This window comes from Salarias fasciatus, chromosome 2 (assembly GCF_902148845.1).
Source record: "Salarias fasciatus chromosome 2, fSalaFa1.1, whole genome shotgun sequence".
NCBI classification, from domain to species: domain Eukaryota; kingdom Metazoa; phylum Chordata; class Actinopteri; order Blenniiformes; family Blenniidae; genus Salarias; species Salarias fasciatus.
In genome coordinates this window covers 8570102-8596205 of record NC_043746.1, presented here as the reverse complement: position 1 = coordinate 8596205, position 26104 = coordinate 8570102, and the positions used below count along the sequence as shown (strand labels likewise).

Genomic DNA, 26104 nt, shown 5'->3' with positions numbered 1-26104 from the left:
TTTCTTCAAACAGGAACCTTCCTTTTTGTGATCATTTCATGCTCTCTCCTTACATTTGTGGACGTCTCTCAGCTCTTAACTGCAAATCTGATATGATAACCCAATGAGGCAAGACGCTAAATATTGAGATAAGCCCACAGTGACCCTGGAGAAAAATACGGGGCCAATGTGTTCCAGCCTGTTTCTGCGTTACAGTCACAATTACTGGAGATTACAGCCAAATCACTTCCACATGGGCTCAATGAAAACTTTACAATCTCTCCCACAATACACGATGAGGTGACTCTGTTTGGACTTCAACCAGGAAAGGAAAGTGGAGAGTAGCTGAAGGAAGCAAAGGAGAGAAGCCGAGGGAGATTTCAGATTTACGTGGAGTTTTTTTTTTTTTTTTAATTTAATGTATTGAGCTTATTCTTGAGCCATCATGCAACCATAAGTTTCTCTCCCAAGTATTTTTCCGTTCCAAAATCTGTCAAATTAGAAACAAATGTTGTGGGTGAGACCGCACGAGAATAAAAAAACATTCTTGTTGTTTCGCAATCCACCACCAGAAAAGAGCTGGCTCACAGGGAGAATAAAAGAATGAGCAAGCAAAGACAAAAATCAAAATCAGCTTCAACATCACAGCAAGCAGAGGAATGCTGCGAGACAGAAGACAGACCCTTTCAAATACATTTGTATGCAAAACATAAGGGTTGGGGGTCCGGGGCCGAACAAAGGACTGGAGAGAAATGACGAGGGTCAGGCATGTGGAGGGCCATTTATTCATTTATTTATGCTACTGAGGACACCCATAATTTTCTGGTAAACCATGGAAGTTTTTTTTTTCTTTCTGCAAGAGTAATGTTTCATATTATAAATTGCTTGACAATTTCACAGTTAAGAAAAATGCGTGAGGTTTCCTTTGTCTAGACTTGGATCATCTTGTCCAAATTTTGGAAATGATTATTCAAAAACATCACACTCATACAAGAAAAACTAGATGCGCTGCCCTTTTTTTTTCTATCAAAGCATACAGATAAAGAAAAAAATAAATGCTTCGGCCCCACAGAAATGAACGTGTTCCTTCAAAATATAGTTAAGCAAGTCCGGACTTTTCAGCAGTTTGCACAATTCTTAATTATAGCCTGAGTTGTGATAACATTAATATATTTTGATAATTTATTTCATTTCGCAAAAGGTTATTATTTGTTGCAATGAAAGAGAACAACTGAAAACTTCCACTTGATCTTCTCAGTTGTAAAAACATATTGAAGTTCCATAAACACACTGATTATTGAATTAGGTTTTTTTTTTTTTTTTTAAGTGGCAATATGACTGATTTAGGAGTAAGTCAGCATTACTTGAATGCACTTCTGTGAAGTCAAGACTTTTTAATGTAGTGGGATTGTCTATTGTGAAATGAAAAGCTGGTTTCTGAACTTTCCATGACTTTTTTTTTCCTTCTGTCTCTGTCTGTCCTGCTCACTGGTTTGACTATTAGCTTTAACTGTTTTCACTCAGAACTTTCACTTTATTGATGGAAAATGAATTAATTCATTGATCCTAAATCAACATGCTTGTCTTGAAAGCAACATGAAAGCTGTGCAGCTGTTGGTAACATCAGCATTAGCCTGTATCCAAGTAACCTGCAACTTGGCTTGTTTTTACACCAGATTCCCTGACTGTCGCAACCATGATTCAAGCTTGGGTCAAGACTCAAGGTCAAGACTTGACCTATTGCACCGAGACGAGTACTTGACGTACAATAGCAAGCTTAAATCAACAATAGCTCGCCTTTTTAAGACCTGACTGTCGTACGGATTTCATTCATCTGTTTTATAGCTGTTTCTTCTAGTTGTGATCGTTCATTAAATTATTGCTATTTTGAATAAGGTGACTTCAGCTGAACATAATGACTGAATGAACGGAACCGCACAGTGCTTACAGTTAACATGTGACACCAACACGACGACATTCTGGAGGACAAATAGAAGATCAAGTAGTGAAATAGTAACTGTTAACATAATTCACTCAAGAAAAATCTGGAAGAGTAATTTATGAATACTGTTAGAATATTCTAATACCTTGAACAACAATGATTTGGGCACACTTTGAAAACCCAGTGTTTGAGACAAATCCACTGGAATGACAGAAAGTAGTGAAAACTTCAAATCTCCTTTAACTGTCTGCGTTTTTCACAAAGCAGGTCAGCCACCAATAGTTTAGTCTAAAATGCAGGTGTGGTATGTTCGGCTAATGCAGCCTCGGGCGAGGATGACGAGAAGATGAAACTGCAGCGATATGGCATTCTCATTTCCATCTCTGCATCCACTGTGTTTTTGTTGTTTTTTTTCTTTTTTTTTTGCAGACTTGTCTTTATCTCCGACTGACGCCGATTCAAGTGATGTCACTTGAGAATTTATCAGATTTCAGGCAACTCCCTCTGGAGCCGTGAAAAACGCTTTATGCAACTTTTTTCCCTCTTGCATGTGCTGTAGTACACCCCAGGACCTTTAAACACACTTTGATGTGCAAAATCATTGGAGTTCCCGTCTAAGACATTAAGATATTAACTGGGTTACACCAGCTTGAATCTTCCACTATTTAGCAGTTTCGTATTATTTTGAGGTTTGTGGGGAAATAATCTGACATCGTTTGTCTCCAACTCAAGAGGAGCGTCCAAAAGCGGAACGCGGTAGCGACTGGGGTGGGATCTGCTATTACACAAAGTAACACATGAGGATCACGCCAATCATTTTTGAGTAGCCCCTAAGTCATGGAAAGGAAGGGGGTAGTTGTTGAAGTCATTTCTAGTTTTTCCCCCTTTTCCTCCATAAAGCAATCGTGTTGAAATGTCCTCTTTGTCCAGAGCAGCTCCTTGGTAAAACAATCCAGGGCAAAGTCAGAGCGTGTGGTCGTTAACTCGCGCTGGCATACCAGCCTTGCTTTTATAGGTGGCAAAAGCTACTAATCCTTCAGTTCAGTATTTGCTTAGTCCAAGTTATGCTTTCCTGGACCCAAGCTATGCATCTCTTCTGCTCCCTGCTTATATATTCTTGGCCCTTGATGTATTCCTGGCTCAGGAAACAACTTTTAGTGCCCCGCAAGGGCTGAGTGAGAATTGACAGTGTGTGCCAGAGTGAGAGCGAGAGGTAGGGGGCCTGTTTTAGTTCCACTGTGTTTGTAAGGTCACTCAGAGTACATCTGTATGGAGTGGGAACTCACTCGCTTTCACTGTCACAACCACTCACAACAGCCATCTGTAATGCTGTTATGTGGAGCACTGTGTCCCTTTGTCCCTTACAGACACACACACACACACACACACACACGGAGGCAAGTATGCACACATCCAAGAACGCGTGCTTGTGCACGCACACGCACACACTCAAACCGGCGTGCGCGCTCGCGACATAACCTTTCACACGGCAACAAATGAACCAGCGCAAACACACATTAACATAATGCCGGGTTCTAATTGCGAGAGCATGTGTTTCTAATGAAAAAGTTGTTTTAGTGTTTTATTCTGCCGGGCTGTCAAACAATTCAGCCGTGTTTTGAAATATAATTGTGGGGACTGTAAGAGTTTCGAAACCAAACCAAAACATTGCAGCGATCCCGGTTTCTAATGTTTCTAATTTGTTAAAATATGCTGAGTGAATGACAAAAGTAGAAGTCCGACCGGCCAAGAAAAACATATCAGAGGCCGGGCCATGTGGAAATACAGAGACTCTTTTAGAAACATGATCAATGTAACCTTTGTTACAGGAAGGAGAGGGAGAAAGAAGAGGGGGAGGAGAGTGGGAGGCAGGGAGACAACATAAGAAGACAGTAGGTTCATGTTTGTGTACATGTTTATTTATCACTGCATCCACAGTACAGTACGTACACCAAGAGAGAGATCACAAATCCAAGCAGAGGGTTTCACTCTGCTTATGTATGCAACACACAGCCAAGTGCACGTATTGTTGCGGTGAACAGAAGATTTTCTGTGTGGAGTGAATATGTTAGAGGGTCATTTTCACAAACTGTCAAACGCACAGAGGAAGATGAGGAGAATGTAATCGCTCACAGATGGAAAGTGTATCTTTCAGTTCTCATTGCGGCTCCTCTCTGACTCTCAGGCTGGACCGAGGAGGATGTGTAACCCTCCGCCTCCTCCTCCTCCTCCTCCTCCTCCTCATCGTCCCACACTTCTAACCCAAAACTAACATGCTGGCTGGAAGTGGGCTGAGCAGTGTATGTGTAAGTGTGTGTGTGTGTGTGTGTATGTGTGTGTTGTTGAAGGGGGTGGGGAGTTGGGGCAAAACGCATATGGCTGCAGAGCATCTCTCTTTTTTTCCTTCACCCTGCTGCTCTCTGCCCCTTTTTCTCTCCGTCTCCCCTTCTTTACCCACATATCTGTTTCTCCGAAGAATAACATACAAACCCTCTGTGAAAGGATTCATGGTTTATTAAACCAGAGGTCCTTTTCCTGTTTCAACACTGAGAAGAAAAAATAAATACCACAGTTTGTTTTCTCTCCCTCAAGCTCACTCCTCTATCTGTCTCTCTATCTATTTTTATACATTATTTTTCTACATTTTTTTTCCCTTTCGTTCCCTCTTTATCCGTCAATCTTTGTCCGTCAGCCTTCAGTTTTGAGAGTATTTAACTCCAAACTTTTCCCAACATTCTGTCTCTTCTTGACTCTCCTTTTCTCCTGGACACCAATCGGCCTCACAGCCCATTAAAGCAGAGTGTGACCGCTGAATGGGTCCCACTAGTTTACACCCCATGTCTGCTCAGTCAGAGTGTGTCCTCGCGCATGTGTGTTTGTGTGTGTGTTACAATGAGGGCAGACTAGGATAACTCAGGGTAATGTATTGTCCTGGGCGTGCACCCTGACAGTTCCCCCTGCCAGTGCTTGGCCATTCATTACTGCTAATTTGACATGTTTACGGACCCCCCTCCTAACATTACATACTTAAGGCAATCGACTGACCTTAAATGGAAACACCTACAGCCGCGCGGCATGTCGATACCAGATGAGGATGTTTGTGTCTGTGTGCTGTTTGTGTGTGTGCGCGCGCGCGCTCTCATATGCGTACGTACCTGCGAAGCAGTGCATCAATACTGAGTTAGCGGTTAATCTGGAGAGGCAGGTGAGTTATGTCTGAGAGGCAGGCTCCAGGATTATCCGAGTAAGTGTGTGTGCTGCTCAGTTAAGACCTGAACAATTCAGAGTTTTGTGTGTGTCTGGGGGAAAAAAAAAGTAAGAGATTAGACCTTTGAGATGCCATATCTGTTTCAATTTCAATGTCAGTCGCGCTAATTCTCCCTCCAACTGTTTGTGTTTTTACATATTCAGCACTTAAATACAGCGTTGTGTCATTAAATGGCCAATCTTGCGTTTGTCTCTCACTGATACACAACATTAATCACCAATTAGCTTGTCCTGTGACTGGCCACCTCTCTCATTAGAATATGATAGAAAATAATGGTACTTAATGATGCTTAGGAAACATAATTAAATGACTGAGCTGTAGAACATGTGGAAGAACCACGGTGCATCAATCAAAGACGACCCCGTCAATCCAGCCCTCGTCAAGGGTGTGCCGAGAGGGTGTGCGCACCGTCGGAGACGGACGCCATGCGCGCGTGCACGCGTGTGCGTGTGCGCGTGTGTGTGTGTGTGTGTGTGTCGGAGCCGCTGACCTCTGTCGTGACCTCATTAGGGAGAAATGAAGGGTGGACGTGTTCCCATCACAAGATACCGTTGGTGCTTCAAAGTGTGAATGACATTAATATGTGACTGCCTCTGCCTCTGTGTGAATGTCAGTTGGTCTTTCTGGCTGCACGAGGACAGATGAGGAAGCGAAAAAAAAAAAAAAAAAAAAGGCCATCTCTCCGAGGTATCTGTTCCTAGCTCTAATTAGCATGTGAATAAATGGAATAAATAATCAATATTATTTATGTATTTGCTTTTATCGTAAATCAACATAACAAAAAGCTTGTCTAATGCGCTCGCTGCAGTCGCCACTGTACTGCCAGCGGAGGGGAGGACGGCGGGGGAGAAAAAGGGAAAGGAAAGGTAGGAGGAGGGGGGCAAATAGCTTATCTTTTGTTTTTTTTTTTCCTCTTTTTTTCATTTTAGTAGAACAATAAAGATAAGTGTTCTACATGCTTGCTTTACACACACAGTTCGCCGGCCTCCTCCCCTCATTCTCCCTCTCTCTCTGCCGGCAGTGGTGAAATCCATCTCTCTATCTCTATCTCTCTAACATCCATTACATACCCCAGCCCCTCACCTCCCTACTCATTAGGCCAACGCACAGTAAATTAGCAGCAGCAATTACAGGGAATATAAAGCATGGGCTGTGCTGGGCTCCCTCTGACAGGTACCACACAGATCATAGACAGACGCCCACAGTCACCGGGATAATTACTGTGGGAAACGACCACACACCCTCGTAAGCGAGAGCGCAAACCCCCCGAATGTGAGTGCGCACTCATCCCGCCTGTGCTCAAATATGCTCTGTCTTGCTGGCAAGCCGTGATCACGCATGCACAAATGCGGAGAGGTGACTCGCGTGCACCTGCAGATGCACACGCATTAGTGCCGGGCCCGGAATGGAACTTTCTTTCCGTCGTCTCGCTATGATGTCCATTGTGACTATTTTTTTCCAACACAGAATAATATTAATATTCATTTCTCCTCCTCTTGTGTTTTTGCTCACTGTCTAGGTCTGCTTCCATTCTGAATACAACCACCACCCCCCCGACAAACACACACACACACACACACACACACACACACATACATACACACCCCAACTCCTATTCTTTCTCCTTTCCATTTCTTTCCTTTCTTTATCCGGGATCCCCATGGGGACTCCTGTTTTTCTTTCAAATACGCCTCTCCGCTCTTCCTCCCTTCATGTGTCCATGCAGGGAGGAGAATGAGGAAAAAAAAAAAGAAGGGAGGTGGAGTAGGAGAACGAGGAATGTGTGCATTAATATATTTCATTAGGATACTAGTAGCACAGAAGCTCCTGAACAGCACCTCTCTTGATGTGCGAGGGCTCTGCCAGCTGTATCCAGTGGAGAAGTTCTCCAGGAATAGCGTCTTTAATGTTAGGTCTCCAGAGGGCTGAGGTTTGCAGGCTCCGCGCTGCCCTCGGCCTCCCACTCCTATTGTCCTCCTCCCACACTGACCAGTCTATCTGGGCCTGAAAAGCTGCGGGAAATAAAGAGCAAAATGGCTTCACCTTTTGTCTATGTGTATTTATGATTTATGAGCATGTGCACTTGAGTTTGTGCGCGCGCGCGTGTCTGTGTGTGTGTGTGCATGCGTGTGTGTTGCGCCGTGAGCCACATTTCGGCGGGAGTTGAATCCCCCCGAGCCACAAGGTGCAACACAGACTTGGTGCTCGGCTTGTTAATCAAAAACATTAGGCTCCAAGGCTCATTTTCCTCGGGACTAAGTGTACAACCTCCATAATTCAATATCCCACCTCTCACTGCTAAATCGCGCACGCTCCCACCCACTTTGCTGTTTGTCAGCAAAGCATCAACTCTTCTATTAGATATATACTGGAGAAAAAGACCCTGCGCTGCTCTGAACCTTTGGGCAATATTATGGAGGCAAACACACACACTCACACACACTCACACTCAGTGTTTACAAGTCCTTTTTTTCCTCAGTACTTCCAGGTTGTCTCGCTCCCCCCGTGGCGTTACGGAAGCCTCCAGTTACCACTGAGACCCTGGAATACTTTGAGGTCAGCAGAATCCCAGGATCCGCTAGTTTCCACCAGCTAATCCAATCCTGGCCTTCTAAATTAGATATGCAAAAAATAAAAAAGAAATTAATTTTCTGCTGATGACCGGGTATGCAAATGATGACTCAATTATGGTGGGCTGGTGCCTTTGCAATTAATAACCTTGGAATCATCATTAACTAATATGTTTAGGAGGAAACTTGTCAGGCTAACCATGTTCACCATGCCATCAGTAATGCATTAATGAATTAGATTCATTAGAGAAGAGGAGGCTGGCGGGGGAAGGGACGGAGGCCTGTTTCTGACCTGTGGAATTATGTGATAGCCACATCTTCTCTGTTCTCCATCAACTGCCTGGCAGATATTTTAAGATGTTGTAAGTGAAAAAAAAAAAAAAAAGCTGAAAAAAAAACTCGTGACGAACAGACTTGGTGCACCATTGGTTGAATGAATCACATTTTTATTTGCAAAGTGAGGCATATTTCAAAAGAAAACGACACCTGACAAAGTCACAGACAAGAGGTAACTTTAATTCAACATTGTGAGAGTCCAAAAGTTATCTTACAGCTCGGTTTTCATCAAAAACAATAACAATCTATACAGTAGATTTTTTTTATTCCCTTATATTATAGAGCTGTTCAGTGTATTTGCAGTCAAAGACAAACAGAGGAAAAATAGACACCAGCTATTTGGTTTGCATCTTCTTTTTTTTTTTGTGTTACCTAAATACAAAACTTTGTCACCCATTACTGATTCATATTCAGGATGGAACTTTGCTTACAAAGATGCCATTGTATGACAACAGACCTCTGTAGTTCATTTGAAACAGATATGTTGCGGCCCCTCCCGCCCTGGCCCAGACCAGCATAGGCACACAAGTGCCTGAAAAACACTCGTCTGTCAGCGGGCGCCTCTGTTAAAACGCTCCTTTTTACCCACTTAACAAAACCAGGCTCTAGAAAAGAAAAAAGCAGAGAGAAAAGCCCTATTCTCTGTCCAGCAACAGCTTGAAGACACACGGCAGACACAAAGAAAAGACTACAGAAATGGCTGATGGGCCAAGGAGCTCCCTTTTCAGGCTCCCTCACATGTTCCTGTCCCGTTTAGCTTGTAATGAAGCCGTATTGTCCAGAGGCTAGAGCAGGGAGCGGCGGACTGAGGGGGATCGGCTGTCGGATACTGGAGTCAGACTCGCGACTCCGTGCGTGAGTTTAGACTTGTGCTGTGACAGTGCTCGTCTTTGCTGTGCGCCCCCTTTGTACTACAGTGAAAACAGCTCCGAGTTGTCACACTGTTGTGTTCTCGCGGTTAATGAGAAATAAACCGTCATGCTGTTGAAATTATTCCACAGTTGGAGGAAAAGAAAGCTACATAATCGCTACAGAAAAAGAAGTGTTTCTCTGAACACTGATGTGCTGTACGCACGGCTGAGACGGGCCGCTCCGACTGTCCTTCAAAGCATGCCGTTGCTGTAGCATTATAGTACATCGGGGTGTGTGTGATTGTTGAATTATGGCTCTTTGTATTCTAGTCTGGCTTCACCACCAAACAGAGTGGGTTTGTGCTTTGTCCCCAAGTTCTCATGAATTCCTCTGTGGCAACAGACAATTGTGGTGAGGGTAGAAAACTGTACACGTGATTGAATGAAGAATGGGTTTGCATTGTTAAGGCATCTAGACTGCTGGTAAAGATTACAGTGGCAGAAAAAAAAAAAAGAGTATATAGATACAGTATGTAAGCAGGCATAAATAACATAGGAAAAGAAAGAACAGAGGGGAAAAAAAGAGGAACACAAAGAAAGAAAAACAGAGCATTTTCTTAGTTCTCTTGGTTTCCACACACACAAAAAAAAAGAGTCACTCAAGAGAAGGAACCCATGCATATTATCAGTTCAAGAACAGTATCAATCTGAAAAGCCTCGAAGAGTTCAAACAAAAAGATATAGATTTACAGTATATATTAATGTGTGTTTATATTCTTAAAAAATCTACTTCAACCAAATACTCTGAATAAGATGCTACTTTTTGCCATACAATAAACATTTTCATAAAGAAAAAAAAAAACAAGAATTTTTTTTTTATTAACTTACAAATAATACAAAAATAGACAATGGCATGTTTTGAATCGAAAAATTAAAGCATGGTATACCAACGCGCAAACAATCAACATACAAAACGGACAAAAAAGATTAAAAAAAGTCACATTTAAATAGTGATAGACGACAGTAAATAACGCAACAAAACACTGTGAAATATGCTCACTTACTGTATTAAACTTACACAACACAACTAAACAAGGGTGAGAGTCAATGTACAAATACAAGGGATAAATACAGTATTTATAGGATATTTTACAGAAATCCCCTTTTTGTATCCAAACCCATGTTTCTCATGTTTAGCAGATGAGATATTGACACACACACACAGTAAATCTATCTTCTGTACTGAGAAGCTGCCTTAAGACATTTGTTTACATTTGAAACTATAGCTATCGCAAAAAGAAAAGTAAAATGAAAAATTCAACTTTTTTTTTTTGTTATGTACAAAAATATATCACATATATCACGCTTTAGTTCTAATTTGATAATTGCTAGTCTCCTTCAGTACAGTGCTGGCTGGACGCACACATCCTCGGGCTTTTCAAGTCTTCACTGAAACCTCAGGTGAAACGTCAAAATGTCGGTCTCACGTTGAATCCCCGCCTCCTTTGATTTTTTTTTTTCTTCACGTTACCAGCAGAAAAGCATATTGCAAACAGCTCAATCCTCACAGTTTTTGTTAAAAGTCAAACAAACAAACCAAATCCGAAGAAGAAGAAGAAAAAAAAAAGGAAACAATGCATGATCTTAGATGTAACTTTTTTTTTTTTTTTTTTTCTGATCGACCATTTTTAGATTTATGGGATAGTTAGCAGCAAAATGAAAGGTTGATTTTTGTTCTCTCTTTCTATGTGTGTGTGTGTGTGTGTGTGTGTGTGTGTGTGTGTGTGTGTGTGTGTGTGTGTGTGTGTGCTGCTGACCTTTAGTTCCCTTTGGCCAGCATGTTGTTATGCGGTTTCAGTGAGCCGGCTAAGCGAAGGAAAGCATCTTCTATTGTGACAGAAGTTACGCAAACTTCACGGTCAAACCAACACTTTTGTTTGTACGAGTCAGACGGCATGGGGCCTCCAGTAATCAAATCCAAACCTTAAAGGCATAAACATAAAGATAAATAAAAGCTCTTTTCATGAGGTCAGTGTCACACTGTGGGCAAGCTATCAGTCTCTATACACTCCATCCAACGTGGTGTCAGCGAAGCTACACTAATTCAACCAAGAGGGAAATAACGCTGCAAAGGTTCATAGTGTCTCCTCCTTTTTTTTCTTCTCCCATTTTTCCCTTCAGATGAAATCCCAGTGGAAAGGCCTGAGTTTAACAGAGTCCCGCTTCTTATCTTGACTTCCTTCAGTTCAGCTCCGGAGCACAACAGAGACTCGCCAGACTCCTGCTACTGTGTCTTTTCCTCTCAACATTCCCAAATCTCCGGCTACTCCAGATCCTCTACATGGGTGGAACGATCATCCCAGAAATCGCTGCTTTGTGGGAAAAGAGGGGGAGGACAAAGGAGCGAATGGGAGTTTGAGGGGTGAAAAAAAAGAGCGAGAGAGAGAGAGAGAGAGAGAGAGAGGTCAGTCATGTGATTGCTGGGTTTCATCTGTCATCACAACAGTCACATAACAGAAATGTGCTCCGGCATCTGGTGAACAAAGACGCCTCTCCCTCATTATCTGTTCATTCCGAGGCCCAGAGAATCAAAACATTTCCCTCCGCATTGACAACACCATTCAACTTTTTCACACGGCCGCCCGCTCAGCAACCTCAAGCGAGAGGGCTTCCAACGTTAATTGTTAGCAGTTACACTGTTTAAGCCGGCTGTACATCATGGAGCATAATTCAAACATGAGAGGAAGAATGTGGCGATGTGGGATGACGGAGGTGATGAAATTAGGCTCAATATTCAAACGTGGTAATGGGAATCCATGAACCCGTCACTGCCAGCTCCACTCACATTTTTATCTCCTTATATCATGAAGCTCCTACATCCTCACCTCCCCCATAGGCCCCTTTCCCCTGCTTTTTTTTTTTTTTTTACACAGTAGCCATCACAGGGAGGAATTTTTCATATAACGTATTGGTTTCCTATTGATTTCCCTCTCTCCGCAATCCACTAATTCCCAGGTTATTTCCTAAGTGTCTCTGGCTTGTTGGGATTAACAGAACAGTGTGTGTGTGCGCGTGTGTGCGTGCCTCGGTGTGATCAGCGCACAGTGGCCGTTGGCCCCCAGGTCACCGTGGTCAGTGCTCATCAACGCCGACAGAGGAAGTGAGGAAGTGCTTAGCTCGGGGCTCTGATAAAGATTCCCATCCATCATTTCTCTCTCAGGATCTCAACACCATACAACATCCTGCCCAGACGAACGGGGCCCTGCATGCGCTAAGTTCGATGGAAACTGGAGAGCAGAATGACCCGTGGTGGCACGGCGACCCCCCCCCCCCCCCCCCCCCCCCCCCCCCCCCCCCCCCCAAAAGAAAGAGACACCCACCGGAGCGACAGGGCAGGAAGCCGGAAGTGAAAACAGGAAGAGAACACATATGGCGCGGCGTGCTGCCTCTCTGACAAGTGGAGAGTGACAAATAAAACAGAAACGAGAAGGAAGGGTAGGGCAGGATGGTGCAAATGAGCGGTGCGGGGACAGCGCAGGGTGAAAAGAAAACAGGCCGAGAAAAAAAAAAAAAAAAATGAAAGAGAGGCGTAACGTACTTCAGGAGAAGGCCAGGCCCTGCAGAGAGCTGGCTGATGAGTACTTGCTAGAGTCCACAAAAGACTGATCTATAGCGGCGCAGGAGAGTGGAGGGATTCAAGGAAGGCAAAGAAAGAAAAAAAGGAGTGGGAAGGAAAAAAAAGAAAGATTAAGGAAAAAGTGAAAACTTGTTATTGCAAGAGGACGAAGAAGAGAGAGCAATTCTGAGTATTTCCCTGCTTTCATTGTGCAAACAAATTCCCAAATTCAGCTCACCTTGGAGACTGTTAGCGTTAGCGCTGGTGCACGTGGGAGGGGGGGAGTTCTGGGGCCGAACGACGGGAGCGAAGGCGCTCTTCTGCTTGACAGCGGCGGACACCATGTTGGCCGGAGAGAAGGAGAAGATGCCGGAGGAGCTACTGCAGTTGGAGGGCAGGCTGGTCGACGACGCCATGGTGGGGCTGGACGGGACGACTGAGGAGAGACGGGCAGGAAAGGGGCGTTTAAGGGTCACGGGGCGTGCATTGGGGAAGGAGGACGAGGAGGAACGATGATGGTTGAGAGGGGGTTAGAGAGAGGGCCGAGGGCAGAGGACGGGCAGACGGGACGAACAGAAAGGGACTGTCAATGGATGATGGCAGGAGGGATAATATTTTGGACTCAGATCAACTGGATCATACTTTTTTTTTGTTGTTGTTGTTCAGCAATTACCTGGAAGTAAGATATTCCATAGCTAAGCCAAAAAAAAAAAGTGTGTAATTGGAAAATTGCACCAAAAAACAGCCTAAAGCTGAATTCTCTCCTCTGATCGGCCTGTTTCTGATGACTCATCTCGCGCTCACGGGGCGCAGCAGGTTGATAAGCATCTCTTTACCTAGGTGGGTTTGATGCACCAGTAATTTGTTTCCAGGACAACTAACAAACGAGGCACTCACACATCACCTTTATTACGGATAATTATACAGGATATCTCAATCAACAGCCAGAGCCAGTGGCGGCGGCAGATTAAAACAAATGAGCTGACAGCGTCTGCTTGACAACTATATATATTTCCTCACTGGTCCTGTGTGGTTTTATTGAATACCACCTTAAACCACTGTGACCCGAGGCAACCATGATGTCTACACAACTAACATTTGCGTGCTTCTCTTTTTACAGCTGGATGTGATGTCATTCCACCTTTTCCCACATGTATTTCTGCAGATAAAGATGTATTTCACTGGTCATGCTCTTAAAAAAATAATAGCGTCATAAAAACACTTTCTGTCCACACCCAGTTCTCCAAGGAGAGATGCAGAAAGAATCTGTTGTTCCATGTTTTCATGAGTTAAACTGGTTTTAATCAGTTGTTTAATATGAGGTGTTTTCCTTTTATTTAGAATCACTAACTCATATGTCAACAAATATGTTTTGCGTGTTAACAAAAATGTGAGATATTTATTACTTATTATAATGAATCCCATTGAAATGGTTGATTTTTCTTTTTTTTTTTCACTGCAGCTGTTCCCAGACGTCAAATCTTAAATCTTCATCTCATCCTTAGTTATCCTTTGAGCTCCCGATTTAATTTACTTTCAGGTTTTCAAGTGCAAGCCAGCAGGAGAGTGTCTTAAAAAAGAAGCCTGACTGAATTTTTCCCTAAAAAAAGAAAATGGATCCTTGCGTTCAAACTGAGTTCTTTTAATGAGAAAGCTGGAAGCTGATTTCAGTGTGGCTACTGTACATCACAATCAGGAGATTCACAGACAAAAATGGGCAGAATGTCATCTTTCCAACCTAAATCCCGTCTTCCTCTTACATCAGCCCATCCATCCACTTCTCCTGGGTTTGTCTTTTGTCTGCTAATACGCTAAGAGCATTTTCCCCCTCAGTGATTTTACAATCAACTGAGTCGTATTTCACCTGCCCTCTGATATCTGCTTCTGCCTTTATTGTTGTTATTATCCAACACTTAGCTTTTATGGCTCTTCCTGACAAATCCTTGCAATAAAGTCATAATCCATTTATGAAGGGGCCTAACTAATCAATTAATGAAAATTGGACCTACAAAGGCAGGCCGAGGGGCCATTGATTGAAAGTGTCTGTGTGGGGCCGATGAGCCTGTTAAAATACTTGTTAACACCCAGGAATCAAAGAGCTGAAATGGAATTGCTTCTCTAGCAATTAGTTTATTGATTTAATCAAGGGTCTTTAATGTAGAGGGTGAATGTGTGTGAGCAGAGGTGTGTGTGTGTGTGCGTGCGTGCGTGTGTGTTGTAGGGGGGGTGCTAGGTGATCTGCTCCCCTGGCCAATAAAGTAGGGATTTGCGTTTGACTCTGTTCTTAAAGAAACAGATGAGCCAGCTGAACTGCAAGGCTTTCTCCTCATATGTCAATTCTCGTTTCCACTTGCGTGTCTCAGCTCCAGCCCGACCCTCATTATGCTTTGTTAAAAAAAAAAAAAGGAAAAAAGTCTGTTCCTTTTGTTGCCTCGGTTTTGTCACTCCCCCGCCCAATGTAGGGTTTCAGATAAAGTATGTTGTGCTTTTTACTCACTAGCATAGGGTGAGTTGCCTGCAGATCCATTCAGGAAGTTGGGGGAGGTGCCCAAGGTTGCCATGCCAGAGTTAGCGTAGCCATTCATGCTAGTGGAGACAGAGCTGTAGCTACTCTGCTGGGGGGTGGAGCTGGGGACATAACCATGAGGGGACACACTGCTTGTACTCCTACTGAAACCTATGGACAGGGAAAGAAAGGGAAGACGGAGAGAGACAAGGTGTTAGGGGGTGCAGCAGATGGCAGACAAAACAAAACGAGAAAGCCTCCATGCAGCGCTGCCAAGTTCTCCTATCCTTACCCTGACTAATGGACCTATCGCTATAAGCCAAAATAAATTTTCGAGAAATCTTAGACAGCATATGGCAAAGCGAGAAAGCAATGAACAAAGTGGCAGAAGAATGATATGAGCGAGATCTAGCTGCGATCCAACCACTGAAACAAGAGGCCTTTAACCTTACTGGCTCCTCTCCAAAATTAGATATATTGATAAGGCAATTAAAACTAAAAGGCCTCTGCAGCTCTCTTGTAATTTATAAAGAATGAAGCTGGGATTTCTGACAGGACCTCTCTCTTCTTTTACATTACAGGGCCAGTGAAGAGAAGAAGGACAATATAGGAAGGAAGACTATAAATATACATCTCAGGTCTAACATGCTGACACCAGAGGAAAAAAAAAAAAAAAAGAAACGCTGGAATTGAACATCAGAAATTTCTGCCCTGGAGCAGAAGGAGGGTGGCTGTTCACTCCATTCTTCACTACACCGCTCTTTCAACATCTCGGTACCTATCTGTTTCACATTCTCATCTCCTATGAATGGAAAACACACTGCAGGTTAAGCAGCCGGTATCTATTGTTTCCCTCATATCTACAGATGTTTTCAGATGAAGACGAAGAGCGGAGGAAGCTCATTGGGATTATTGAGACACATCCAGAGCCCCGGTCCATCCACTCTCCCCGCGCTCCCCTGGTACAGGTGATGAATCACCACTGACTGCACCCACATCTCTCTCTGTCAGACAGGGGCTGACCCCAGTCTAATATACACACCCCTAGGACCCACTCATATTTCTCCATCGTACTCCATCCGTGGCTCTCTTTTTCTCCATTTTTCACTCTCTCACTGTCGTTCTTCTCCTGCTTTCAAGTTTTCCCTGTCTCTTCCCACCTCCTCTTCCTCTGATCCTTCTTTTTCAGACTTTCTTGTTATTTGTTTCGTGCTCCTAAATCACTGAATTTCCCACATGACAAGCAAAGCGTGTCTAACACTGCTCTTTTTTTTTTTTTTTTAAACAATTGAGAAAAGAAAACAAATATAAATATATCACTGAAGCTTATCCCGAGATATTCTGCTTTAATTGGCTCCTGTTTGCTCACCCTGATTGGCTGTTTGTGCCACCTCTGACCCAGTGAAGGAGTTTACGGCCATCATGCCAGCGTGGACGGAGCTGCTGCCAAGACTGGCGAGCTGGTTGTGCCCTCGTGGCACCGTTGTGTAGAGGGCCTCCGCGATGTCCGCCGCTCGTTTCAGGATCATTTCCTGACGATGAGGAAGAGGGAAGAAAGAGAACTGTGGTCAGGAAAAAAAAGCAAAAAGCAAAATAGAGATTCATGCAGGCTTTATAGCCTCCCGAGAGTACAAGATCTCCACTTGTGATATTGTGCAAGTAAACCAAACAGAGCTGTGGGGTTTCTATCAGTGGTCACTGGGAGTGCTATGATTGGTTTCTAGTAAAAAACCAGAAACGCTCGTAAGAGACGCATCAAATCTTTAGCCTCTTCTGCCATTCTTCGCGTTCCCGCCCGCCTCTCCTCCTCTCACAGAGCCGAGCCCTAATCCCACTTCTCCTCCTCTTCTCCATCTGCCACTGCGCGCTTTTCCCTGCTCTCCTCTACGTTTAGCTTTCACGGTGCTTCATTTCCCTACCTCCTTGGCGTCTGAGCTGATAAAAGCGCTAACATATTCCCACGTGTATGTTTGCGGGTCCCAGATCTTGTGAGAACACAGCGGGGTGCTGTAGGGCCAACGGAGAACACCGCCTTTGATGTTGCCAGTGGACGAGACCACAAACAACACTTTATCTAAGAAGAGACATTGATGTTCGTGCTCACACGCGTGTGCACTCCTCGCGTTTTCGTGTGTGCGCGCGTGTTTACCTGGTTGTTGTGAGGCATCCCGTACAAGGCCTCTACCAGGTCTGCCGCTCGCTTTAGAATCACCTCCTACAATCAAGCACAGAAAGAAGAAGGGGATTGATCATGAGTGTGTCGGCTCAAAGAGTTCAGTCATTTTTATTACATTTCACTTCTTACATTATGCTGTGAATGCAGAACAGAGCGTGTGCGAGAGGAAAGAGGCAGACGGAGGAAGGGAGAGGAAGAGAAATGGGCCTATCCCAGCACTTTGTTACTCGCTGGGCAGTTGGGGAGAGCAGAGGGAAGATACTGTTAACTGTGAATAAAACATGAGCCTATATCTCTCTATCAGTCAACCATCTTCTACATCTTCTCCCTCCCTCTTGTCACCGCCGGATCATGAATCTGGCCCGCGCGATCACAAATCAATCTCATTTAACACAACATATCATCAGGCTGACGGCTATACAACTCCCATCGTCAGCGGGGACACACCCGTCTCCTGGCCTGTATTAACCCCGGTAATGATCCGAGTGAATAGCCCCGCATCCACTTTGTGTGATAAATGTAGAACATCATTGCTCAGGTGAAAACCGCCGAGTGGAATTTCCCACATCAAACATTTATCCTAACGTAGTGTTGCCGCTTCTCCGCGCTCATTTTCTACCGCTTACCCTCCTTTTCCTCCTCGCTCCGTCTCTATTCTTTCTCCCTCCCTGAGTGTATGAGTGTGTGACTCCAGGCAGTCGTTATGTGTGTGTGTGATGTAGACACCTACAGCCCTACGAAACCCTTTTTAAAAGTTAATGTGCCGGGGCCAGGATATATGCTGGAGGCGCGACAACCAGAAAATTGCAGCCCCCTCCCCTCCAACCTTCTCCTCGTTTCTTTCTCTCCCTCTTTCTCTTCCACTCGCGCACACACACGCTGTGCGTTATACTCTCCTGAGTGTATCCCTCGCTGTGAACAAGCCCTGGAGCATGTGTGCTCTCTGTTCCGTGACACACCGCCTTTCAATCAGACCTCATATCGCACACACACGCATCCACGTACACACACACGCGGCCGCGCTCATGTGGAGGCTGTCGAGCACACCCAGGACATGACGAGAGGGTCAGCAAAGCAATAAAGATTGTAGAGCGCTGTCCGAGGTGCTAAATTCACTCAATAATGGGAGCGCTGCCTCTGTGTTAACCTCCCATTACTAGCACTATCTGGGGGAGGCAGGGAGGGAGGCAAGGGGGGGGAGGAGGGGAGAGGGAAAAGAGGGGAGACCTGAGAGGAGGCCTGCTTGAGGTGATTGAGAGATGCAGAGGCCCTAGGAAGGTAAGTGGTTCTTTAGTATGTATGCACCGCTCCTCGCTTCCTTCTCTCTGCTTTTCCTCGATGCCCCATGCCTCCCAGGGATTGCTAGATAGGTAGATGGATGGATGAAGGGAAGGAGGGGATGAAGGGGAGGAGGATGAGGAGGGGAAGAGAGGGAGGGAAATGAGGGAAGTGTGAGGCATTAGGATACAAACAGATCTGCAGCTGGAGTGTAACTGTGTTCTGGGAGGACGAGTGAAACATCAGTCGCTTAATATACATTATTTTTTGCCTTTGTCTGTGTCAGGCCTTCAGCACCTTCTCCTTAGGGCTTAGATTTGTGCATCCCTATGCATTTCTTCTTCTAACACCCCCCCCCCCCCCCCCCCCTTCTCCCCAGTGGTGCCTCCAAACTTCTTCCTCTTGTCTTCATTTTTCTTCTTCTCTCGATTAATCACTCTCCCGTGGTCTTTGTGCCCTGTCTGTACCTATCAGTCTCTCGTTAGCAAAGGGATCTGTCCAGTAGCTAAACGCGATTAGGCAGCGCTCCAGAGTCATTCTGATAAACAGATAAATGTGGTTAGCGCCGCGCTGCCTCCCGAGCTCTGCCGCTGTAAGGGGAGACCATTTCCTGGGCGCAGGGTCTCTTCCCGTAAAGTCAGGCCCACAGAGACGTCAACAGGAAGGGGAACCTGATCCAGAGCAGAGCCTGGCCTCGTCTGGCAGGGCGGTCACTCATTAGCCGGGCCCAGACCCCTGGCTACGCCACAGCCTCAGCTAAACACCCTGCAGCCTGGATACCCAGCGCTCCCTCCTCACTCTGACTTCTCCACTATTAGCTGCAGCACAGTATGGGGCCTGTTTTCAGCCGGGCACCATTATTACAACATACATAGACAGATCAGGCATCAGTGTACATCCTCTTCCCTCCTCACCATGAGAGTTTGTTAAGAGTTTTTTTCTTTGTAAAGTCGCCATGTCATGGCCCCGGCGACTTCAACCTTGTTAAATATTGAAGAACAACCACAAAGACGCTTTTGCCGAGGTAGCTGTGATCAGACATTTGCAGTTCCAGAAGTTGCCAGTGTATGCCCCCTCTCCTGCCCCTTTCTAATGATTGAGGCCAACAGTTGAGAGAAGTGTGGTCAACAAACTGTTATTACCTCAATAAAGGCACAAATCAATAGAGCCGAAATGAACAGCCGGGCCTGCCAGCTACCGCTGTTCATTTAGAAAGAGAAAGAGACACCACGGAGCGAGGGAGAAAGAGGAGGAGAGGAAAAGAGATGGATGGATACAAAGATATTTAGAGAGATACAGGGGGTTGATAGGCTAAAGACCAGAACTCCCCGGGACAAGCCTTGCATCCACCAGACATGACACACAGTGAGGACAAGTGATTTCTCTATCTTTCTCCTGCTTCTACCTGGGCTCTCCATCTCTGCCTCATGGTGACTTCCCACCACTGACTGCGACTGTGTGTGTATCCACGGGCACAGACGTGTGTGTGTGTGTGCGCGCGCGTGCTCTGCTTTGAGGATGTGTGCGTGTCGGTGTGTGTGTGTGTGTGTGTGTGGGTGTGCTGGAAGTAATAAAGTCCACCCGGGGTTGACTTCGATCCACTGACCCAGCAGGAGGTAAGACTGGACAGCTATGATGGATCACCTAACCTGCTTCTGCCTCTCTCTTCCTCTCTCCCCTCAACCTCCTTTCCTCCCTCTCTCTCTCTCTCTCTCTCTCTCCCTCTCTACCTCCCTCCATCCATTGCTTTCCTCCTCACTTTGCCAGTCTAAATGACCTTATCCTCGGTGGAAGGATGAATAGAGTTGCCTGTGCGTTCGTTGCAAAAACTCAAGTGTTTGTTTGAGCGGAAAATGACCATGAAAGTATGATTAAACGTTTATGCGCATGCTGTATGGTGACATGTATGGTCCACTGTCTGCAGCACACAGTTGTTCCTCTGTGCACGAGCTGGTGTTGCCCCTGTGCCATCTACACATGCCTTGAAAGCCAAGAAGTTGTCAATACATGTCTGTACCAGAGTTACCAGGACATATTCCTATGAAATAATTTCACCTGGCAAGGAGCACAAGCACAGATACACGAGAGGAACGGAGGTTCTGTACCTTGGGTAATCTTTCTTGGTCTCCGGGGTGTCTGGGGATGACCTTCTGTAACCTCTGGAAGCCGTAGTCTATGGTTGGCTCGTTCAGTGCTTAGCACAGGGAAACACAAAGACAGACACAGAGAGAGAGAGAGAGAGAGAGAAAGCAATTTATTAGTTTGATTCTTAATAATGAAAACACCCACTGTTTAACAGCAACTTAGAGATACGGCAGGAGAAATAGTGACGTTACATAAAACTGAGACAAGCACATTTTAACATGAATATTTCAACATTAAGTTGAAAACGCTGAAAATGTGGGTGTTCTGTATTAAGTCTAGCGTGCGTCTTTGTTTGCCTCTGATGTAATGAATCTCTCCCTGTCGCCTGCTTTGGTGGTTAATAAAAAGACTGTCAGGAATGAGCCGGAGTGAATGTGTGTTTGTGTGCATGCATGTGGATGTGTGTCCTGTGGTCTTGCGTTGATCAGCGACTAATATAAGCAATTACAGAGCTTGGTTCCAATATAACAAAGGCTTGATCGCTCCGGGGAACAAGCTAAACACACAGGCACACTCGCACACACGCACACACACACATTGCTACACACACACACACACACGCAGTCAGATCAGGCAGCAGGGAGAAAGCACTCTCTCTGCATGCTGTGGTCGTGCTACGGTAATTGAATATGAGAAGATTTACCATGAATATTTAAACATTAGAATAAATACAATGAAGATCTGAGGCTTATAGTACAAACACTTCAGAGGAGGATTGTTGGATAAGTGCTCTCTCCACATAATTCTTTCCTAATGTACTGTCTCTGTCTTCCCCCCCCCCGTCTGTCACCCATCTCCCCTCTTTTGTGGGCTGCCCGGGGAGTCGCTGCACAATCCTGACCACTTTCCAGGGCCCGTAAGACGCTTCTCAAGTTTGCAGGCCATGTACGTCGCTCTGACATGTGTTCATTTTGTACGCGCGCGAGCGGGGAAAGGAAAAAGGAGACGTTATGCGTGAGAATTGGCTGTATGTGTTTGTGCCGTCCGTCTGTTTCCCCTGTGGGTCGCAGCTTGGACGTTTCCTGGGGGCTGATGCCCTGCTCGCCTCACATCTGAACAGCCAGGCTGACTAGGCGGCCCCCAGAAAAAGGCCCCTAGAGGCTATGAGTACAAGCTGTCCTGCTGGACCTCCAGTGACTTCACCATGGCTTCTTCCAGAGCCGGCTTCACGCAAACACAGCCCAAAAGAGAGAGAGAGAGAGGGAGAGGGAGAGAGCGCAGGAGTGAGAAGAGGTGATGCTCTGTTTTGGCAACACAAACGTATTTGGGCAGCTCTCCCTGTGGACCGCTCCACTAATCCATAAGAGTGAATGAAAGGAAAGGTGAATAGCTCGAAGCAAAAGACCATACAGAGAGGGAAAAAGTGGAAGTCCTGGTGCCAGAGGCGGGCTCAGCCCCCGAAGAATGACACACATTACAGGCCAGCTGGTCCGCTGATAAAATAAGCCAAAACAATGAGATGATCACATGCAACAAATAAAGTATGAATTATTTCTGAGGACAAATATTTGACATTACTTCCCTATTCTCTGATCTCGCTAAAGCCTTAAGGAGGATTTGCCCTGGATTAGGCCCGCAGTCTGAGGAGGGGATTGTTCCGACAACATCCTCTCTTTCGTCTCAAAGGCTTTTGTTTTTATGATGAATTTTTTATCAGTTCTCCACAATGTGCCAAATGAGCCTCGAGTGAACAATAGCATAAAAACCCCAAGTCATACTGAGATACCCCTATTACAAATAAAGAGACAATTTTGGTAATTGAGAGAGGAAGTGATATTGTCTCCGCTCGTTTTCAAGGACCATAAACCAGAAGAGAAGTATGTGGGGGACAGCGCAAAAAACCACTAACTACCTGGCTTTGTCTCTTTGGGGATTATCTTTTTATGCTCTTATATCCATGCTCAATATCTCACATTTTACACCAGGAATTAGTGCTGAAAGAAAGAAAGAAAGAAGAAGAAAAAAAAAACTCCTCTGCCTCGAAAGAGGAGTGGTGTGCTGCTACACTCCAGGATTCAAAGCACACTCTCCTATACAGGTATATTTATAATCCTTAGCTGTCGCTCTCCAGAAGAGCAAATCAAAGCCAGTAAAACATAACTGCCATAAATAAATGAATAGATGAGCAACAGCCCTGGACTGGAGGGATTCACCTAGCAATCACCCACATCAGATCAGATCAATGCTCATGGAAATTTCATGAAGCCTAGAATCCACATCGCTTCATATTTCACTATAATAACCCACAGAGCCGCAGGGGGAGTGTGTATGAAGGGGTGAGGGGGTAGGAGACGGAGGAGAAGAGGCTAGGATGGACGGGGTGCAGGGGTGCGTTGGAGGTATGAGCTTTTGGGGTGGGGTGGAAAGCGGATGGATGTTTGGGGCCCGAAGAGTGGGAGGCAAAAAGAGGGGGAGAGAGGATAATTGAGAGGTCAGAAGACTGGAGTTGTCCTGGAAACACAGAGGGTTAGGAGGAGGAGATGGACAAGGAGGAGGGGGAAACTGCAGCCGGCGTCCAGTTGCCCTGTGTCCGTCTCCTCGAGTGTCACAACACGGCGTGTGTGAGGAGGTGAGTGGGCAGCGTACTTGCAGGGTGAGGTAATTGGCTCTGAGGCTTGATGTTAACACCTTAACAGGCCCTCAGACAGTGGGTAAGGAGCTGATCATATCACAACCTTCTGTTTCTCCCTCTGTCTCACTCTCTACCCCTTCATCTCCGCTCTGCCTCGTTACATCCCTCTACCACCCCCCCCCCCCCCACCCCCCCCATTCTTCCCTCCCCTCTGCAGTCTCCAGTGCTCAGGTGTGATCTCATAAGCGCTGCCTGGCGATCGATGCCGCCAGTGGCAGGGGGTTCAATAGCCCTGAATTACGGCTTCATTTCTACCACCCCCCCCCTCCCTTCACACAGATGAGAGCTTGCCCCCCTACCCCCTACCCCCCACCACCACTCACACACACACACACATACACGCACACACAAGTGAGCACAACACCCCACCAACTACTCACAATCCAGATCAATACCTTACAATCTAATTTTTATCCATTTTTCCATAAACCCTGAGATTGCGTTTATTTGCAGAATCCGACAAGCTAAATAAAGCATCGCTTGAACATGTCAGGGAGACTAATGCATGGCTGGAAATTCATACACAGAAAACAGATGAGTGGAGCTTTTTGCTCCAAAAGGAAGGGAGAGGTTGAGCCTGATAGAGGCAGAGAGGGAGGAAAAGATGTGGAGGTGTGGGTGTGTGTGTGTGTGTGTGTGCAGGGAGGAGGGTGGGGGTGTATAGAGATTCTACAAATCAATGGAGGTGTGGATGCAACTACAACCTAAGCTCTAATTATCTGTTGCAAAAAGTGCATGTCGACAGTTAACAATACCTGACAGCATGGATCCTCAGTGGGAGAATTGAAATTCGAAAAAAATCTGGATGAAAAGTGCGAGTCAGAATTAAGATATAAGAAAAGATACAAAATCATTCCCTCTGGTGAACGCCGCTCATTTCAGCGGGGTATAAAATAATCTACATTCGAAATTCATTTACATCATCATCATGGAAGCAGATGCTCCCGTAATAAGAGCGGAGCATGCTAAAGAGGGAAGACAAGCCACATGGTGCAGAAAATTAATCTCAATCTCAAATAGAGGTGTGAATTTCCTCGTAGTTAAGACGGTGTGCAGTAAATGCGCGTGTATACAGCTATCTCAGCTGGCCTTGTCTCCAGCTGTAGGCCAGCCATTTTAATCAACATCAGGCATCCACCCAAGCTCAATAAAAGACAGCATTCACAAATAGGAGCAAGACAAGTAATTGACCAGCCTGTGGTTGCACCCCACTTTTATTGCCAGATGACTACACGCTGCGTTGGTGCATCTGTGATATTTGAATGTGCTCATGCATGGCTGTAGGTGCATCACATGAGTGTATGAATATAGATTACATCTGTAAGTATATGTTGACCTTATTTATGCGGGATATCATGAAAAATGTTTTTGTCACTAATTATCACACGCTTTCCTCTAAATCATTATAACAAAGCGATCTGAATGAAAAACTGAAGTCCTCAGCCACTGTCTCATCAAACCACTAATTCTAAATTTACATCACAAGCAGATTTCGGTGAACATATCATTAAACTTTGCAGAGAATGTCCATGCTTGCTGCACTTACTTTGACATCATCTGTATCTCACTCCGGTGTCTGTAGTGCATAAAATGACAGACAACTGCCAGTCCCTTCCACCACTCCTAAAACTAATTTGGAGCACGGAGGCGGGCGCACAGAGAAGGAGAGAGATGTCAGCGGCAGCTGGTTTAAATTCTGTTCCTGACTTTTGTCTCTTCCTTCGTTCTTCCTGTTCCTCCTCGCCGCCACTGAGTGATGTTTCCCACACACCTAATCTGTACTCAGCGCTGAAAAACTGCCCCTAATGTTTGTGCGTGCGTGTGTGTGTGCGGACGCGCGTGGTGCCAGCCTTAATGCGAGCCAGCAGAGCCTTTTAATATCAGCCGAGGCTGTAGTGGAAGCACTAAGCAGACAAGGCTGCATACTGAGGAGGGAGGGATTGCCTTTTGAACGACACGGGTGATACATCAACTCCCTCAATCTGTGGCCAGTATCTATGTGTCACATGCACACACAAACATATACGCACACACACACACACACACACACACACCTATGCGCGCACACACACACACGCTCACTCCTTATTGGTGGAGTATTATCACTTTATATTGCATGGAGAAAAGAAAAGGGAGAGCCCCTCTGATGAATGTCACAAAGACAGCAATCCAGTAAAAGGTGATACACAACCAAACGTGGAGACGCATTTGTACAGGGGAGCAAGAGGGGAGGAGGGCAGGCAATGACCTGATAATGAGAGAGAGAGCGAGAGAGAGAGAGAGATTAGGGAGAGCATCCAGCCCCAGAGGTGGGTAAGGCAGAGGGCAGAGAGAACAGAAGGGGGATAAGGGGATAAAAAAGGAAGAGGAAAAGAAGGGAAAGAAAAAAAAACATTCTTTTATTCTTATCAGTGGATAGCTTAATTGCCTTTGATGAGTCTAATTGGAGCTTTCTGAAGTCTAATGGCAGTGGAATCCTCAGAGACGGGAGAGGACACGTCACTGTAATAGCTTTTCTCTGAATCTCTTCTGCACCAAAAGTCCCCAGCTTGTCTCCTCTGTCTCTGTCTCTGCCTGAGTCTGAGCTACAGCTGATTTTCTTTCTGGTTGTGATGTTTCAATGATCACGAAAGGAAAGGTGGGGTTGGGGGTAAACTTATAGGTGTGTGTGTGTGTGTGTGTGTGTGTGTGTGTGTGTGTGTGTGTGTGTGTGTGTGTGTTTGGTATGTTTGCAAAGCAGCAGTAGCAGCAGTATTGGGTATGTGTTGACTTAATTAGGTCTGTGAGCTGCTCGCTTTCCTCTCC

At 45.4% G+C, this 26104-nt stretch overlaps 1 protein-coding gene across 8 annotated transcripts in view; it reads right to left on the bottom strand.

Moving 5' to 3' along the window:
* Positions 1-8444: 8444 nt before the first annotated feature.
* ebf1a (EBF transcription factor 1a) overlaps positions 8445-26104 on the bottom strand; it is a 56200-nt gene continuing 38540 nt past the window's right edge. Inside the window, exons 11-17 of one of the 8 annotated variants that reach the window (XM_030115340.1) lie at positions 20628-20716; positions 17218-17283; positions 16438-16600; positions 15060-15239; positions 12801-12998; positions 12545-12613; positions 8445-11315 (exon numbers count right to left, since the gene is read on the bottom strand). In XM_030115340.1, coding sequence (XP_029971200.1) covers positions 12546-12613; positions 12801-12998; positions 15060-15239; positions 16438-16600; positions 17218-17283; positions 20628-20716 — 764 coding nt within the window. In that variant the 3' untranslated portion in view covers positions 8445-11315; position 12545. Of the gene's footprint in view, positions 11319-12544; positions 12614-12800; positions 12999-13033; positions 13146-15059; positions 15240-16437; positions 16601-17217; positions 17284-20627; positions 20717-26104 lie in introns of those variants that run through there. The other 7 variants (XM_030115332.1, XM_030115349.1, XM_030115357.1 and 4 more) reach the window with 7 other exon arrangements.